This window comes from Drosophila navojoa, chromosome X (genome assembly GCF_054131105.1).
Source record: "Drosophila navojoa isolate 15081-1374.11 chromosome X, UAZ_NAV_1.0, whole genome shotgun sequence".
NCBI classification, from domain to species: Eukaryota; Metazoa; Arthropoda; class Insecta; order Diptera; family Drosophilidae; genus Drosophila; species Drosophila navojoa.
In genome coordinates this window covers 14,466,560-14,487,409 of record NC_142895.1, presented here as the reverse complement: position 1 = coordinate 14,487,409, position 20,850 = coordinate 14,466,560, and the positions used below count along the sequence as shown (strand labels likewise).

General features: G+C 36.0%; 1 protein-coding gene across 1 annotated transcript in view; it reads left to right on the top strand.

The window, feature by feature from the left end:
* LOC108658857 (ras-related protein Rap-2b) overlaps positions 1-20,850 on the top strand; it is a 50,547-nt gene that overhangs the window by 9,077 nt on the left and 20,620 nt on the right. The window contains exons 2-3 of the mRNA XM_089264219.1: positions 7,219-7,909; positions 11,528-11,759. Of these exons, the coding sequence (XP_089120345.1) occupies positions 7,821-7,909; positions 11,528-11,759 (321 nt within the window). The 5' untranslated portion in view covers positions 7,219-7,820. The remainder of the gene's footprint in view (positions 1-7,218; positions 7,910-11,527; positions 11,760-20,850) is intronic.

Genomic DNA, 20,850 nt, shown 5'->3' with positions numbered 1-20,850 from the left:
AGGATTTCAAAAATGGACAAACGCATGCGATCTCACGCCAGATGAATCCAAAATTCAGCACAAAGTCCAATTTCAGCTACACTTTGGCGCTTTTTAAGGGTGCCATTAAATACTTATGTGAACGTTAGCCATGTGTGTGTGTGTGTGTGTGTGTGTGTTTGGGAACTTGTAATAGCCTTATGTTCGCGGCATTATGCCATACATTTCAATGCCTTTCAATTCTGTCTCCCTGCACCTGACTCGAATACCTTCGACCGACCCATGGCAAACAGATGTGTCAATGCATTTAAGCTTATAAATGCACACACACACGCACACATCTGTAGAGCTAATCTGGTATTTAGTAACCAAAGAAGAGAAGGAAAAAAAATAGGAATAGAAATAGGAATAGGAATAGGAATAGGAATAGAAATAAGCAAGCATATTTGTGTGTAGATTGCTCGGCACGGATGTGGCCTGCATCGTTAGGATTATTAAAATACTGAATATGTATTTGTGAGCAAGCACACACACACACACTCACACACACAGCTGTACTTACACACATGCATGGGTGTGTAGCTGTATAAAGGCTGTCCAAAATGCAAAGTCCAGCACAATAGATCCTTTTGATGCTGCACAGCAATGCTGGCCACACTTTAAGCCCTTTTTAAATATGCTTTTAACTATATTATGTACAACAACAACAACAACTACTACTACAACAACAACGACAAAGTTTTTTAGTGATTCTTCAGCAACTTTACTATGCAAGTTTATGCCGAGCATGCAGCTATGAACATTTTCACAAAATTAACCTAATAATTCCGTTATTTAGTGCAGCATGCAGCTGCACTCAAATAAATTCGTTTAAATATACAAAATGCTTTGGTGAAATTTCATCTATGCGTTGCTTGGAAAAAAAATGTTTTTTTTTTTTTTTTTTTTGTGGATCTTACACAGATTTGTTGTGTGATTGAATACTTTTGACGCCTACTGTACTATTATCTATGGGAGTTTTTCTTTATCCTTTACTTTGCTTTGCTTTCATTGAAAGAAAGAAATCTTTCATATTGAGCTCACATTTGGTCCTCTCTCATCGACTTCTTCAATTATTATTGATGTCTCTCCCTCTCTCTCTCTCTCTGCGAACATCCGATATTTCTACTTCTTTGTATATCCCTTTCCCATTATGTCTCTCACTTTCTCTCTCTCTCTCTCTCTGAATTCCTTCTACTCACTTAATAATTCTCTTTTTCGCTATTTATCTGCGTCCATATACTTTCTCTCATCACTATATATTTCTCTAGCACAATGACTCTTCTCTCTTTTTCTCTCTCTCTCTCTCCTTTTTATTTATGTTATCTTCACCTATTCTATCTCATTCTCATCCTCTATACCTTTCTCTCTTTCCTTCTTTTTGCCTCTCTCTCTCGCTCCTTCTCTCTCTCGCTCCTTCTCTTTCTCTCTCTCTCTCTCAACATCTGCCACTCCCTCTCCTCTCCTTTGAACACAATAACAATTTTTTTAATTTTCATTCTCCCATTCTTTCCTGTTTTTTCTTCTTTGCTCTCACTTAACGGTTGTAAGACAACGCGACCAGCCATCCATCCACATTATGCTTATATTATTTATTATAGCCGGCACTTTTATGGCGCTTGGCTATTTATCAGAAAATTGCATTGAGCAAACGAGCCAGGCTAATAAATAATCTACAAATTGGCCGACAGGAAATATAATCTGCGAAAAGGTTGGGCCGATAAGCCATGCAAATCAAGCATTTCATGTCGGGCAAATTGAATTATGTTTTGCCTCTTCCGCTGCAAAAAAAAAAAAAGAAAATAAATGAGAAAACCAGAGAATAATCGATTGAGAGAAATTTATAGTTCGCTTCTCTCTTAAATATTCTACATTGTCAATTCCCATTTGCGATTCCCATTAGCCCATCTTTATATAATATCAACTGCCAAATCACTATATAATTCGAGACAAATTTTCAGATCAATTGCTCTATGCTCTCTATGCTCTCAATTGCTAATGAAACTGAAATTGCAATAACTGGCAATTATGTTGGACTGTCTCTGTCAATGCGAAAAATGTTGAAATTTTAATTGGGCTACAGCCGGAGCCGTAGAAATGGATATATACATCAATTTTGCAATTTTGCCATTTTGGAATTTACGAATTTTCGAATTTCGGAATTTGCAATTTGATTCTGAAGCTGATGCCAAATTTGACCTCAAATTCAGCTGGCAGGGAAACCGCAAAAACATTTGCTGCTCACTGGACTTGCCATCAATTTGGGGCTCTCATCTGGCAATCTATCTCTGCTGTCGGCTTGCGCAGACCGCAGGCGATTCTCAATGCAACTACTCATATAGCAATAACAACAACAACTACTAGCACTCTATACACAGGTCCTGCAACTGTAATCCATTTACTCAACTGGCTGCAGTCAATATTTCTCAACTAGTTTAACTTGAGCAAATTTTTGCGTCTAAGCCGCAACGAAAGTTATCAAGAGCTGCTCCTCAGCAGCTGTGCTCCCAAAAGTGGCTTAAGACGCACACAACCACAGCCAGCCTCCCCGCACGCCCACACCAAAACTTGGGCATGCCTAAGCTCATTTAGGCAGCCATCCATATCTCTCTCTTTTCTTATTTTTATTTAAATTTTGAGTTATTTATTTACAGTTTAACGTACCGCTACCTTTTAGGCACCCTAAGCCAAGCAGAAGTTTAATTAATTTATATATCTACTCAAAGACATAACTAGGAGAGCATATTTTAGAGTATGTAAAATATAGCCAAGGCTTAAGGAGTCATTAAGAATGAGAGTGATGTTCAGGTCAAGACACGATCCAGCAGGTCGTTTCAGTCTACTTCTAGCACAGGTGCGGGAACTGGGAGGACTTTGAGCTGCAAAGGCTACGCGCCCGGTCAGGTTATACCAATCAGACCCAAGACTCAAAACTCAAGCCTCAAAATTTCTGCACCGCCCACACGACCAGAGCTAGGCAAAAGAAAAACCACAAGAGTAAATAAAAATTTGTAGCTAGCAGCAAAAGAGAACCGGCACAGTCTCAATAGCCTCCTGGCGCAATCGAATAACAGCTCCCACTGGCATTCCAGGCCGATTCCTTAAATACAATTATGAGCGTCTTCTGTGTGCAGTGAAAATGCCCCAAAAAGTATGCTACAAATTTTGTCTACATTATTCTTTAGGTGCGCACATGCCCAGAGCATATTTATACAAATCTACTTATACTTGTTGACAGCGAGAGGGATAGAGAGAGATAGTGAAAGAGAGAGAGAGTGAGAGTGAGAGAGAGAGAGAGAGTGAGAGAGAGAAAGTGAGAGAGAGAGAGAGAGTGAGAGAGAGAGTGTGTATATTGGCTTTGTGCAATGATCAGCTGTCCGTTGATCTGTCTGAGTGTGAGTATGCATGTGTGTCTGTGTGTGTGTGTGCGTGTGTGTGTGCGTGTTTCTCTCTAACTCTGTTTGGCTAATTGTGTGCAAAAATGATAAGCTAGAGCCATGCATACATACATATATGAGTGAGAGCACTCTAACAAATAGTTTGATGCTTTATGGAACTTGCCTATAGAATTTTGTCCTAGTAGAACCTTTTACAATTAGAATTACTTTACATCATATATTATAATATGCATTTATATTCACAACTCTAAACACCAAAAACTTTAAATTTGACCATGTGCTAGATTTTTCAATTTCCAAGCAATTTTCGCAAAAAAAACATTAAAAAAAAAATAAATAAATAAAAAATAAATAAAATATTAATAAATATTAAATATCATTTTTTAATAGCTTAAATTTATTTTATTATATTTAATTGCAATATTTAATTATAATTTAAGCTCGTAAGTAACTATTGATCGTTACTCGATGTCTGCAAATGTCTTTAGCTATAACGTAGATCGTATCGCTCCTGGGACAGACAACTCAGGATCAGAGAGAGAGAGAGAGGTGAGAGAGAGAGTGAGAGTGAGAGAGCGAGAGAGTGTGAGTGATTTTTTTCGGTTGATTTAGCTGATAGAGAGCGCAAAGACTTAAACGCTTAACAGTTATTTTCGAGCTGTGGCTTTTAGTTTTAATAGAATAAACAATTTTATATGATTTTATCAACTAATTTTACAGCTCTTTAGCTGAATAGCTAATCTTCAAGTCACTTTTCCTATATACATGACTTTTTAATATATGGACACTTAAACCATTTTATTTTATGTATACCCTGGCCAATTTCTGCATTTAATCCTCGATTCAATTTATTGAATTCGTGCTAAATCAATTGAAAGCGGTGTAAACTTTCGTTTTGGGGTTGACGGCGCTTGTGATCCGGCCGCAAATGGCATGTGAAACGCCGCAATAATTGAATCAGTTTCAAGTGCAACTTATTGGGGCCGAGCCCGAATGGGATTTTGGCTCCAAATGCTATTTGATGGCATTTAAATAATTTGATTTTTAGTTTTCGGCTAATGAGATCTGAAATCTGAGTTGCCGGACAACGTAATCATGCGTGTGTGCGTGGGTGGGTGGGAGGTTGTGTGTGTGTGTGCGTGCGTGCGTGTGTTGTGTTTTTTTTTTGTGGTTTTCATGGAATTTTGGCGTTTAAATGTGGTCTACGCCCTCTACCTTGGGGGTGTGCTTTGGTCGTAATTCGGTTTGCATTATAGTTCAATAAGTTAAGCACATACACACACACACATACATACATACATACATGGCTTGATAATCTGTAATAATTTAACTAGAAATTCAATATGTGTGCTGAATAAGGTCTAGTTCCCTGAACTCATTGCCATCGCCTACGGTCATACAATACTCTTCATGGATTATGTACATACATACGTATATATACACAGATTTAGTTTGTATTAGGCGCACAGCCAGCACAATTAAATCAAATTAAATTTATTCAAATTGTGTTCTTTCAAATTCATAATTTCAATTTAAATTTGTCCTGCTGTGCTGGAATTCAGAGCTCTCGGGTTTCTTTAGTACAACATTAGTACAACTTCTGAACTTTGCCAACTATTGCTCTTTGCCTTTGTGCCTTGTGCAAACTTTGCCTTTAAGTTGTTTTAATCGTTCCACCTCGTCATGCACCGGCCGCCCGATGGGGTATATTAGGCTGTTACTTTGAACTTAGCTTCCAGCAGGCCGGCTCAATTAGGCCAAAGCTCACGTAATTGATAATTAACTCTTGTTTGATTCGCTGACAACTAAGTGCAGGTATACGCAGGTCGTGCTGCTTAAAATTTAATTCGAAAAAAATAAAATAAAACAAAGCTGCCAACTGAGTTTTCTTAACCATGTGCTACTCATTTCTGCTGGCTGCTCGCCCTCTGGCCCTCCTCCCCCCCTCTCCTCGCTCTCTTCCTTGCTGTCTGTCTGCCTGCCTGCCTGTGTCTTTCCGTGCTGCTGGTGTCGGCTTTCAGCCACTTTTGCTCAGCTTGGCGGCCAACATAAACAAAATTAAGCAGCAGCAGCAGCAGCTTTCAGTTGCACGCCCCACATAAATTTGTCTAATTACTTTGTGCCCAACTTCAGTGCAGATGCCAACTGTTAAACTTTTCGCAAATGTTCTCGTTTTAAGTTTAATTATCTGAGCTCACAGTGCACAACAATTCTTCACGCTTAACAGGGCATTTTCATATTTAAATATAACAACCGAAAAAAAAAAACAACAAAAAAACGAAACAGAAAACAAAGAACTTTTCCTTTACTTTTCGCTTTTACAACTCGAGTGACTGAGAAGTCTTACGATTTAGTTTTTGCAGCTCAGTTCTGCCAACAGCTCAATCCAGCTCAAGCCAACTACAACACAAACATTTTCAGTGTTCTGTAGCTGAAATTTGTAAAGAATTAGCTTAAGCTAACAAGAATTTCTGTTATTTGGCTGCGAGCCACAGCCTGGCCAAATCCGAAATTAAACTATTGAAATTTCTTGATTCTGTTGTTGTTATTTATATATTTCAAACGATTGGAAAATTCTGTTTTGATTTCCATGAAAGTTTAGCTATTTTTGAGTCAGACTCGTCAGCACATTAAATACCAGAATTTAATTCTTGATTTCATTTCAATTTTATACTCATTCAAGTAAATGAAATGAGTATATTTGGCTTCATTCGCTAGAAATTTTTAATATATATTCATTCATTCATATATTCACTCTTGAATTATAAGGTGAATTTTCCTATATCTCAAAAGCTAGAGAATGTCAACGGCAAATGGATCTGAATGGGTGTTCTGTAGTCGATAAGGTCCGGTGGTTTTCATTTCAGTTTCAACTCACGGTCGCATCTGCTTTATTTAGAACCAATTCAGTTTCACTTCAATTTCAATTCTGATTCAATCCAGTTGAAATTCAATTTAAATATAAATTTCATGTTCTTTATATTGCCATTTAAAAACCCCTTAAACAAATTCCAAAGCTCTATTGAAATTCATGTTATCTATTATCTTTGACCAAAAGTTAGTTTTCAGCGAAGTTTATTAAATCTTCATTTGATATGCAAACTATGCCCTAGCTGGCATTTCGTACAACAGAATATGCATAGAAAATAAATAAAAAATAAGAAAAAAAAAAGTAAAGCACGTATAAATATCTATGTTTATGCACATAAGTTCCTTTTCAAGTTTTTGTTAGTGAACTTGTGGGAGGGAAAACTAAAATTGATGTCGCATCGCATCGCTTTTACACGTTGAATATAATTTGTATGCAAATTGTAAATCTTTTGCAGCTCTTTTAGCCCGGTCAAATGATGCGAACGGAAGGGCACGCTAAAAGCTCACGAATTTTACGTGACAAAGAGCTATATAATTTTGGCCTTTAATCGAATTTGTGTCGTAAAGCACGCATTTTATGGGTAGGAAAAAGTTCTGATTCTGAGTATAATTTCACAACACTGCTGTGTCGAGGTATGGCTAGGGTATTTGGGCTTTAACTGCTTTCGAGCTAGCTCTAAATGTGGATGTAAACAAATATTTATATATACATTTATATATACGAATTACATACATACATATCTACAATTAAATAAAGCCCCGGCGTAACTATCTCGCTCTGGCTGCTGCCATCTCTGTCAGACACTGTTCAACACTTAAACAGTGTGTAATTTATGACCATTTTCTTCTGCTTCATCTCACATTTCTCACATTTTTTTTTTCTTTTTGTTGTATTCCTCGCACTCAACTTACGGAAATTTTCAATTTGCAGGTACATTTACATTTTCGTGGAGCTGGTCGGGCCACATAATTAAAACGAAACGAGAGCTGGCTACAAATATTTGCATAAAACGCTGTCGGGCTAATAAGTAATGAACTAAGCCAACTTAAAAAGGCATACAGGGCCCTGAACAAAAAACCATTGCAAATATAGAAGATACATACTATCCGAGCGTACCCTACCAAAAGTCCCTGCCACGCATAGAGCATAGAATTTATAGAGCCAACGATTGCAATACAAAGGGCAACAGCTCAAAATATATTGAATAATCAAGTGCATTGCGCGACTTCTTTGAAATTTATGCAACACTGCAAGTAGCGCCGCAAAGCCAAAAAGGATAAAAAAAAAAAAAAAATACGCAACAGGGAAAGAGAAACGTAGATACAGAAAGAGCGAGAGAGAAAGAGAACGTGTGTGAGAGGGAGAGGGAAAGCGACAGTGGCAACATTGCCATATAACGGGATTTTTCGCCTGATTTACTGTTTGCTGTGCTTGCAGCCAACAGCGGAACATCAATCGCTTGCCAAGCCAGCACCTTTTACAGCAACAACAACAACAGCAACAGCAGCAAAAGCAGCAACAACAGCAACAAAATGCGTGGCCGTCACTTGCGCCGACGTTTCAGCCTGCAGCCCTCGTTCATGAAGGATGACAGCGCCGAGGATAAGCCCAAGCGTGACAAGTAAGTTATGGCCTCAAATACATATGGTAAACAACACACACACAAACATGCACACACACATGCACAAGCACATTGACACATGCACAAGTTAAGTTACATGTCAAGCCGATCGACAAGCTAACCACAGAGCGTGTTTAAAACTTTTAAGAAAGCCCATCAATTTATTTAATAGTTGTATTTTCCTCTATATTTATATTTATTTAATAATTATAATTTAATAATTATGCTTTCCTCTATATTTATATTTAAATTTATATTTATTTAAAAATTATAATTTAATAATTATATTTTCCTCTACATCCATATTTAAAGTATCGTTTAGTAAATAGATATTAACTATAAATAGACATTCTTTGCACACATACATACATATTGCTTTAGTTATTGATATTTTTCATTTTATATGTATATATGTATATAAAAAAAAGTACAATCAATTATATATTTAAGAGCAGAGATAACTAAGAATAAATATATATATGATAACTACATATATTTTGCCATTTACATTATTTAAATTTTAAAATCTTACTACAATATATGTATGTATATATAATATAACCTTTCGTTAGTAAATATTTTATTTAATATTTTATTTTTATTTTTAATTTATATTATTAATTTATAATTTAATTTATATTATTATTATTATTATATTTTAAAATTGTTTTTTCATTTTATATATGTATATACTTTTTTTTCACTTTTAGTTTAATTTTATTTAACATTAAAGTATTTATTAAGACGTCTTTTGTCATTGAGCTCGTTGATTATGTTCATAAATATATTTTTATTTTTATTCAGTTGTTAAAAAAAATTATTTAATGTTCAATTTTAATTCAGTTATTTACAAAATGTGTTTTATTACGTTTTTTCCAACCCCCCTTCATATATCAATATTCAAATATAGCTACATTTATATATTATAAAATTTTTTATATTTATTTAAAATTTTTATTTTTTATATTATTATTGAATTTTTTGTTAGTTTCTAAAATAACTGAATATATTGACCGGAAGAGTATTTAAAGTGCGTTCTGCAGCTTTTTTTCAATATAATCCATTATGTTAGTTGAAATGGGAATTTTTAACTATTTTATTTATTATTTTTCTGTTTATTTTTTTTTTTTTTCAATTTGCTATAATGAAAATTTGTTTATTGAATCGCCGATGCACAATGTATAAAGTATGTTTTTCGTTAGAAACGAGCGCGAATTGTTTTTTAATTATAGTCAGATTCCATGGCACGGATTCGCGCTTGTCGTGCGCCGAGAGAGTATAGCAGATGTCACAGCAATCACCATATCTTATTAAATTCCGAAAATAAAAAAACACAACAAACAAATATAATAACTACAATAACGGGTGAAAGGAATCCGACAGTAAAATTGTTAAAGTTCTTGCAGATATTGAATTCCTTAGAGCAGAAGGAATTTTATATTACTTTTGCTGTTGATTTTTATTTCTATTTTTCTTTTGTTTTTTCCGTTTTTTTTTTTTTTTTTTTGTACATTTATTTTGTTTCAAGTGGGAATATTACCAGTTGATGCCCAGGTGGATGTCACCTGCATGTCCGCAGCAACTGTCTAGGCCGAGGGGATTGGCGAGGGGCAACCCAACGGCATTTGCCAGATTAATTTTTTCTGTTTTTTTTTTTTTGTTTTTTTTTTGCTGCTCCCCCACAACAATTACCTTTTCGCAACGTTTCAAGTTTTGTCTCACTTTGTTGTTGTTGTTGTTGTTGTTGGCGGTTCTTATTTGCTCGGTAAGACGAGTCCCGACACCCAACCGCACCCGCTGAGCCTCCACAGCTCCGTCGGACAAGCAGTGATAAGACATTCTACGGCTGATTTGCCGAGTCCCAGTCGCAAGGGAGGGACAGAGATTCGTCGGTTGGTCGAATGGCCGCAGCATTGAATCAAGGGACCATCTTTTGCATACTTTTCTTTTGTTTTGCCAGCCAAGCTAAGAATTTCAGCTTTGCTGCTGGCTTTTTTGTTGTTCTCCATCTTGTATTTTCCTCTCCTTTTGCTCCGTTTTGGGCCGCATATTTGCGTTGATTATTTGCTCTCCTTTGTCGTTGCGGGGTTTTTTTTTCTCTCAAATTCGGTCTAAGGTCCGTCCGATGCTGAACAAAAATATATATGTATGTATATATAAATTATAAGTCGCTTAGATCAAACTGTCACTGCAAACTGCCGTCGCCTCAAAGCGCGATTGAGATTCCATTGTTCTCCGAACATTGAAGGAGCGGGCGACTGCTGCTGAAGCTGTGCGGGATAAATAAAATGAAATTTACTAAAAAACTAAATCCAAATGCCAAGTGCTGATGAATTAAATGAAATGAATGAAAAGCCAGAAATTAATTTACTGAAAAAATACGCATATTTCAATTCAATTTCAATTCAATCTCAATTCAGCTAGAAGTCCGATCTAATTCAATTTGAAATCGTATTCAATATAGATTCAAAAATTCATTCCAGTATGTCTTATGCAGTTATGTTTCGATCGAATTTCGATTCTGTTTTAATTTAACTTTACTCCTATTTTTATTTAGATTCCATTTTATTTCAATTATGTTTCACTTCATATGCAGTTCAATATCAATTCTAGTCGCATTCCATTTCAATTTTGTTTCAATCCTGTATATATTCAATATCAATTCATAGTCAAGTCAATTTATATTCAATTTCCATTTACTTTCTATTCATTTTCAGTTTCATTTCAATTTATCTCAATTTATGAATTTATTTTGATTCAATTTCGATTTTATTTCACTTTCGCCTGCACTTAGATTCAACGGAATTTCAATTCTGTTCTAATTCAATTGCAGTTCTGTTTCAATTCTACAGCAAGTCAATATCAATTTTGTTTCAATTTTGGTTAAATCACACAATTTATTTTGATTCAATACAATTCAGTTTTCATTTTGCTTGCGATACAGATTTAATTGGGCTCAAATTCCGTTTTCAATTCAGTTGCAGTTTCAGTTTTCACTTTTTGCCGCCTGTGGAACGTTGACGAAGACGACACAAAGGAATACTGAAAAATTGCAGTGCAATAAAAAAAAAAAAAAAGAGATATTGTTAAATTGCGTGCAACTGAGCAGGCAGCTGCCACAACAGTTGCTCCAAATATAATTCATTATAAAGCGCTGCTGTTAAGGGCAGACAATATATACCTTGACGCACACACACACACACACACACGCACATACACGCACATGCTTTAGTTTGTCTTTTATCTGTTGTCTTTGGTGGCGTCGTCGTTGTCCTGGCGGCAAACTGATTAATTTTAAATGTAGCGCACAGTTTTAATGAGTCGCTGAGGAGATTGAAGCGTTGCACCAGTTGCTGTATACTACCAAAATGAGAAAACCCCCATCCCCACCCCCTCCTCCTCATCCTTAGCGACTCTTGGGTAGCTAAAGTAGTTATATATGTATGTTTGTATGCGGACACACGATTAAATTAATAAACATGGAAAAACGAACGCAAAATAATTCAATTTAAGAGTAACTCAACTTGCAAGTCAATTTTTCTCTTACTATCATCTCCCCCATCTATCTATCTCTTTCTCTCTCTCTCTCTCTGACACACTCGCTGGCTGTCAATATAGAGTGGGACGAAATAATGCTGTGGACGATGCCATTGGACCGGCAAATGCACGTCATAAAATTGTGGTCATGGGCGCGGCCAAAGTGGGAAAAACTTCGATAATCACACAATTTCTGTATAACACATTCACTACGAAATATAAAAGGACCATCGAGGAAATGCATCAGGGTAACTTTTCAATTGCGGGCGTTAGCCTAACGCTGGACATACTCGATACGGCCGGCTCCTATGAGGTACGTATATTATTATATTTCTTTTATATATATAGTATATATGTTATGTATGCTGTTAGCTCACCTTTGCTGAGTTGCCTAAGTGAGTTCATTAAGTAAATCGAATTGTGTGTAAAGAGCTGCCCGCTAGTCAAGTGGATGTGTGTGTGTGTGTATGTGTGTGTGTGTGTGTGTGTGTGTGTGTGTGTGTGTGTGTGTGTGTGTGTACACCTGTGTGCGCTGCTTTTAATTTTTAAATACCTGACTCTAATGGGTTTCAGCACCCGCATTCACATTGGCATGCAGTTGGCTCTCTCCTGGTTTTATTTTTTATTTTTTTTTTTTTAATAATTCAGCACACTGCTTGGGCATCGCCGTCGTCGTCGCCGTTCATTGTATCCACTGTATTCGCCCCTTCCACGCGAGCTCTGCGCGCAGCTTCTTCTGCTTTTGTGTGCAGCGGAAATTACAGCCTGCGATTCAATTTCGCTGCCACTTCCGCTAAACGCGAATTGAAATGCTTGTTCATAAAACTGAATGGCAAGTAACAAACGGCGACAGCAGGTGCCAAATGAAAAGAAATATGAATGGTACACACGCACACGCACACTCACATACTCACTTTAGACATCCATCGAGTGCAAAGCAAGTCAACTGTGACTGCGCCCAAAGGATGCTCAACTCGGCTCAGCTCGCACAGCTCTCAGCTGGTGTCCTTGATGCATTTGCCCTGGCTATGGCAACTGCTCTAATATGTTTTATCATCAGCTTAAGTTATTTCACAGCCTTGCAGCCGTTGCATCAATAAACTATATGCATCTGCATCATCTGCCAGCTGAATGCTATTGCCAGACCATGGCTATGCCAGCCAGCCTTTGATTAAACAACAGTTGTTCAAATAGCTTAACGCAATGCTCTACAGCATTGACAAGGCTCATCGTGCTGAGAGCATTAGAAAAGTGCCTGGAGACAAATACAAATATGACTCGAGTGCATTAGAAAAACATTTAGATCTTATGCCGTGGAGTATATATGAAATGAGTATAGTTATATAATGATATAAATACTCGAGGCTGTCTGATGTAACATAAGGATAACCAGTTTGAAACCCATTTGAGATTCAATCAGCCAACTGCCTTACGGCTGCCTAATGAGTAGATCACATTAGCTAGCTCTTAGTTCCTACCAACCGAGAAACGCAAAAGAGTAAAGAGCTCTTTTATTAAAGTTCTTGAATGTTCCTAGTCTGAAACTGAAACTAGAGTTTCCATCTTCAAGCTCTTGCTTTCATATTCCATTCAAAATAGATTTCACCTCAATGTCAGTTATCGAATCTGTAACTGTGGATAAATTGATAGCATTTTGAAATAGTTCAAATTAAAAAATATTACTCAAAGTAATATTTTCTTTGCAAACTCTTTTAAGCAGAAAAATGTTTATCTTTTTCTTATCGAATTAACATCTATTCAATTTGCTCACCAGCTGCCACGCACACACACTCAGCTCCAAGTTTCTCTCAGTCTCTCTGACTACGACTTCATTGCTCAAAGAACATTTCAAGTTCAGGTCTTGTAGGGGTCTCGAAAGTATTGCTGGTACTTTAAAGTTTATAAAGGCTTCTTTAGTTTGAATTCCCTTTGGGGAAAACTATGATCAAACTGCTGCTGACTAAATGTCAGTGCATTCAGTTGGCCTGTGTGTAGTCTCGTAAGATTTCTGAAACACGAGAAATAAAAAAAAAAAATGAAGGAAAGAAAGCTGTAAGCGCCTATTCCCCAACAAACAAAGTTTAGCTTATTTTCTGCCAACTTTTGTGTAATAATATTTTACACAGCTTTTTGAATAGTTTTTTTTCTTTCTTTTTTTTTCTTAATGGAAAACAAGTGGAAATGGAAAAGTGGAAGCTTTAGAAATCCATAACAAAACAAAATGAAAAGCATTTTGCATTTACAACTTCAGACAGAGAGGAGGAGAGAAACGAGACTTAATGTGTATGAATGGCAGCATATAATATATGCAATATACAATATATATATATATATATGTGGAGCATGTTGGTGATTCTCTATATATGTATATATGTAATATCGAGTATACGTATTTGACTGTGGCAACTGTTGCCTCACGAGCGCCGTCGCAATTTCCCCGACTCGACGGGCGGTGGACGCCAAAAGAATGTTACAAGTAACAAGTAGCAAGTACATGTTGCATGTGTGTATGCTCGCCGTCCCCCCCTCGCCCGCGCCCACTCTATCCGTCTCCCTTCCTCCCTTGAGCAGCAAATAGTTGTACGCGCTTGTAGCCACCCACGATGCCATTTGACAAGTTGCCCTTACATCGAACTAAAGCTTGTCTCAAGCCACGCTAATTCCCAGCATTTATATAAATATAACATCAATAAATATAAATATAAACACCGTATGTCTCATCTGTGTCAGTCGCATCAATTATGCAGTTGCTCGAGCCCAATAACCGCAGTCGAAATCACAATCGACTGTCGCCAGTTCTGTTCTCTCAATGTAATATAATATATAAAGCCAACTTAGGTTAATGATTGTATACCTGGTGTAGTGTGCTGCCCAAGCACTTGTCAAAGTCAACAGCCGCATAATTGGCGCTTAACTCAATTTATAACTGCATGTAATTAATTTGAATTTTCATTATTCTAACCACTAAGATTTGAAGCTCTTGTAATAATAGTAAAAGCAGCTCTGGCTTTAGATTGCACCTATTTGTTGAGTTTTATGCATATTTTACGGGGCAGAAATGTCTAGACCACATGTGCGTAGATAAATTTTATAATTCATGCAGTGTGAGTGGCGTAGCGGGAATAACGAGACGAATCTAATATACCCTTGGCCCAGCTACTGGCGATTGTTCCTTAAGGTGCTATAAATTAAATGGACAGAAATTCAAATTTAAACAAAACTTGAATTTAGATATGCTATAGAGCTAGCGATATATGTAATATAGGAGAGAGAGAGAGAAAGTAACTATAACACAGATTTTGACAAGAGTTAAATATAGGTATCCTAGAATATATGATATTGCGAGCCTATTTTATATACATACACCAACTATAACTAAGTATTGAACTAATTATCATGCCAATGATAAATACAATGCCAATACAATACAATACAAATGCTAACACTACTAGTAATATGATGACAATGCTAATGCTAATGCTAATGCTAATGCTAATGCTAAGGCTAATGCAAATTTTAATGGTAATGCTAATGCTAATGCTAATGCTAATGCTAATACTAATGCTAAGGATAATGCAAATTTTAATGCTAATGCTAATGCTAATGCTAATGCTAATGCTAATGCTAATGCTATTGCTAATGCTAATGCCAATGCTACTTCTAATGCTAATGTTAATGTTAATACTATTCCTAATGCAAATGCCAATGCCAATACTGATACTAATACTAATGCAAATGCTAAAGGTAATGGCAATGCTAATGCCAATGCTAATGTTGTTGCCAATGCTAATACTGATGCCAATACTTATGCAAATGATAATGCTAATGTTAAAGCTATGGCTTTATGCTAATGCTAGTGCTGATGTCAATGTCAATACCTATGCTAATACTAATTCTAATACCAATGCTAATAGTAATACTACTTCTAATGCTAATCTTCATGCTAATAATAATAACTATACCAATATAAATGCCAAGGCCACGGCTAAGACGAAGGCCAATGCAAATGCTAATGCTAATACCAATACTAATACCCGCCAATGTTGATTAAATATATATTGACTTAATCAACTTTCTCTGCAACATGAATTCCATTTCTTGAGCTTAGTACCTCCGTAGGGTATCATTACGTTGATCACTTTCGCCGCTTGAAACATTTTTGCCTTGGACTGCAACTCGGCTAAAAACAACCGCAACAACAACAACAACAACCACATAAGCGGAAACTCGCATAAAATTTTAACACATTTACGCAGCGCTCATAAATTTTATGATGTGTTGAATATTCCCGAGGGCCCAGACACTCGACGACGAGCGCCATATAAATCGCATAGTGCCAACTAACCCTGTGTGCGTGTGTGTGTCTGTGTGCTGCCGCATATTTACACACACATACACGCACACACGCATCATGCATGTGTCGGGTTAGACCTCTGCGAGTGGCTAATAATTTACAAACTGCCCTGGGACTGGGCTCAGGGCAAACTGATTTCAGCCGGCATCGGGCACTAGTAAAACAAGAATTGCCCTTTGTTCGGATCGAATGATGAGATTGAAGTGCCCATAACTAGAGCACCATCAAATAAATCATACATCATATCACGGCATGTATGTGTATGTATGTGTGTCTCGTAAAAATTTATATTTCTTATTACAGTGATATATTTTTACACGCAGCCACAATATCAATAATTCATTTGTTTATTAATTAAACATAAAGCCGAGCTGAGTTGATTAAAGTCGTCAATCACTTGGACTGGCATAGTGTGAAGAGCATATATTTGAACTTATAATTACTGGGTCAAACTGAAATCAAGAGAAGTTTGAAGCGGATTGAGCAGTTTTTGATGCTAGGTCTATGGCATGGGTATTATGTGGGTCAATAGGTTGAATGTGAACATTATAGATTTTGAGCACCCGTCCTCCTTTTCTTAAAACTGTTCGTATCTCAACTTGTCCAACTAGAACAGAAGCTATTCAACACTTAATATTCCTTCATAGAACTCATTCAAACACATTCGCCCTATATGTGCGTGTGTGTGCATGCATGTGGGGCTTACAATGCAGATATATGTATGCATATCGTTTAATGACTCAGGGTAGCTGCGATTCGAGCACTCCCTCTTTGAGAGCTTTCTTCAGTAAATTAATATACAAACACACACATGCAGAAAAAATTGAAAATATGTTGAAATAAAAAATAACTCTCTCTCTCTTTATAAAAGGGGACGCTAAAGTAAACAAAAAAAAAAACTACAAAAATAATCAAAAATACTTTGCCGACAAGCAATTAAAATGGGTTAATGCCACAGGGAACGCAGAATTCAATTGCAATTCAATTTATATAAGCAAATTGGGAAAGAAATATACTTTTAGCTATTCGTTGCATTGTGTTCTCTGACAGCTGGTGACAGAAATTAATTGAAATCCAACCGCTTCGTTTGTATGCAGCCTAATGTGTGTGCAGAAGTTATCGCATTTGCGGTTAGCAATCCGAGTATGAGCAATTTGAACAAAGCTCAGTTCGTTATTCTCATAAATTCGAGTATTTGATGTTTGTGCATTACGTATACGTGCGGGCGCACAGCGCGTATGCGCAATCATTTTCAGCCAAGTAGCCGCAATAAACTGCATTCTGCGGTGACATCTAGCAAACAAAACCGCAACAGCACACATACACACACTCACACACACATACACACACGCACACATACCTAGATAATCAGCTGCTGGCGCTGGCTGCACGCTTATCGCAGCGACAGCCATTGCATCTGTTGGAAGAGCTCTGCCTGTGTGTGTGTGTGTGTGTGTGTGGATGTGGGCGTGGCTTAGCACAAATGCTGGCGGTCATTGTGCGAAAGAACAAAAAAATAATCAAAAACTGTTGCAACGTGGCGCACGGTGCGTATGAGTTATTTCTTTTGCACGCCGAGGCGGACTGAGATAACATACGCAGGATATTTTATGAAAAGCGCGCCATGAGTGCCCACGCAACAGAATTCAATTAATAGACCGCCACAAACACTATTTATTATTGTTGCAAACAAAGCAAGAATAAACAAAAGCAAATTAAAACGGAATCGAAAGAGAGAAACAAAAACACAAAACAGAAATCGACAGTGGAATGCCCTAGAGAGCAGCTTTATAAGAGGCACTTCAGCTGGGCTATTTATGCTATCGATAGCTTACTAATTGCTATCGATAGCTACAAGTCCTTTAACCACAAGGGGCTCTAGCTCTATTTAAATGAAGGGCTTAACACTTTAGATACACAATGGAAACGAATTTCATTAAAATTTATAATAGCTTTTTTTTAAAGAGATTAATAGTGTGCTCTGCAGCGAGGTGTGCTCGCAGAGTTGATGCTAATTGACGATATGTTGTATTTCGAGTGAATGTCACTCATCAATCCCATCTCGTCGATTTTTTATGAGCTTCAGCAATGCAAATATTAATTTTGTAGCACAAATTGGAAATGCCAAATGGAGTGGAGCAGCGTTTTTTCCTCTCCTTTTTTTTTGAGTTTTTTTTTTAACGTATGTATGCGTACTTGTCTGCCTCACTGTTTGCCCAGATCAGAGCTATTGATATGTTATTTGATTTGGTTTTTACATCGAATCATATTGAATAATATTATTTTATTTATTTTTTTCGTTAGTTGGTTCGTTTAAATATTTTATTATCTATGAACATGTATTTATATAAATCATTAATTTTATAGCTAAATTGTATAGATGCGTTTTTATGTGCATATATATTGCATTATTTTATTATTATTTTTTTTTGTTAAGATATTTATGACAGCTTTTGTAAATATATACCTCAATTCAATTAGTATAGGTGCATTCAAAATTTTTGTGAAATTATAATTACATTACATATGATTATATAATGCAAATTTAATATTTTTTGAGGCCCATCAGCTTAAGCAATATATGTTTCTTACTATAGCCCCAAAGTACTTGCAGTACTTCAATATTAATAAAACATAAATTTATTGTTTAAGAAATGCAACTGTTAATATTAATTTTAATAGAATGCTGCCCTCTTTATGTATTTATAGGGTAGCTCATAGTGTAGAACTTCAAAATTTGACAATTTCAATTAAAATTCAACTGTGAATTCCGCATTCAGTAGCTATTGATAGATGCTTACGTTAAAAAATATAATAAAATGAAAGGCATATTTTATAAAGTTAATGTGCCCAACTAGCAGATACCCTGCACGCTGCACAGCTCTTCGCCCTGTAACATAGATATTTACTAAACTATTGTATAATCCCTCAAATGACCCTTTTCAATGAGTATAAACTATTAAATAACTAAACAATGCATATAAAATGTTTTATAAACAGAAATAGATTAGGTTTTATTGAAAATTTCTTTAGGTTTTCCCGTTAGCAAATAGTTTAATTCAACTAATAGGCAGATCTTTGAATTCATGCATTTTTAAATAACTTTTAAGCATCGAAACACAATTCTGTGAAATCTGTGCTGAAATTGAGCTATACGAAGCAAAACAAATTTAAATTAATTAAATAACTGTAAACTGATTACAAATGCATATAAATATTTAAGCACGATTTAATCCAAGCCAAACAAACAGCTTATGGCAAACAGTCTTTCATGGGGCAACCACAGTTTTGGGGTGTAAATGAAATTCTCCGAAATTCAAATATTAAATAGAAAATCATTTAAATTAAATGCGATTTGGGGGGGAGCTTATCTGTTTTTTTTTTTTTTTTTTTTTTTTTCTTATTTTTTGTAATTAGCAGCACTTGATGGGCTGAGCTATTGAAGTGTTTCAGTCATCAGAAGCAAATGAGGCTGATGATATAATTGTATTATGAGTTTTAATTTAAGAAAATATATATTTTAAGACTTCAAATTAGTTTTTACATGCGAAAACATATAAAAATATATTAAAGCAAAGTTTGTTGCTTAGCAACTTCTTCGATTTTAAATTATTAAAAAAAAATGCATAAACTGGTCGACCAAGGGATACCCTAACCTTTATGTTTAGCTGCAGTTAATATATAAGAGTAGATAAATTGGTAGCTGAATATATGTGGAATAAAATAATAATAAATAAATAATAATAAATAAAATAATAATAATAATAAAAGTATTACAAATAAAATAATAATAATAAAATAATAATTAATTAATTACAAATTATAAAATAATAATAATTTTTTTTTAATAAAATTTATAATGAAATAAAAGAAATAATAAATTATTTAGCTGATTTTATATATTATTATATAAAAGTGTACTAGAAATTGCTTTGACGCTTTGAGTCGACTAGCATTCGTAACTAATTAGCATTTCTAACTAATTAACACATCCGCAAGAGCTCTGCACCGTCCCAGAGCGCAGAGCGCTGCTAAATTAAAAATGGCAGCAAAAAACGCTTAATTCGTCCACACAATGACAAAAGCCATGAATTATTCTCCCTAGACTGGAGAGAGCAGAGCCACAAAGAGAACCATAGCCGAGCTAAACTCTACACCAGACTTGAAACTCTGGCGAAAAGCATTATCCAAGAGTGGAACGAGTCAAGTTCAGATTGCGATTTGTTTCTTGGCCAACGCAAGGCCAGAATCATTCAAACTGGGCTAAGGTGCACTGATTCCTAAATTTAAGATTTTAAAGAAAGTTAAATGTAGAACGAACTCAAGACCTTTTCAATAGATGAAACTTCGGCTGCCAGTCCCTGTTATCTCACCAGCATTTCAAAGAAATGTACACAGAGGCAGATCCTTATCATACACACATACATATATATGTACATACATTATAAAATCGTCCACATTATCTACTATCCATTTTTTCAAAGAACTGCACCCCCACACAGCTGACGTACTTTCAATAGTTTCCAGGAAACTAGAAAAAATACACTCACATATACTAACACACACACACGCACACCTTTGGCTGTCAACTGTTGCTTGGTGTTTAATGCAATTAAAAACTGTTCTCCATGTCGTTTCTAACCTGATTTCAAAAGTTCGCCAGGTTTTCTTATTTTTTCTCTCTCTTCTTTTTTTTTTTGTGTGTAACGTGCTGCAGTTGTAGTTGTTTACGGTCTTTGATTAAATTAGTTAGCTGGCGCTAATCAAATTCTATAGCAAGAGCTCCCAACTTTTCAGGGCCAATAAGCGTGTATGCTGGAGCTCGGGGCTAGCCCAAAGACAATTGCAGTCGAAAACAAAACTTACGATTGCAGCTGCTGCTGTTGCTGTAACCAAAAAGCACTAAACTAGTAAAATAGAGTGGGGGAAGAGTGAAGTGTGGCACACATAGACAATCAGCAGGACAAGTGGCAACAATTTCGAGTCCATTGAGAAATCAGAGAGCAAAGCACATGCACAGTGCGAAGCCAAGCTCATCCTGGCAGTCGTT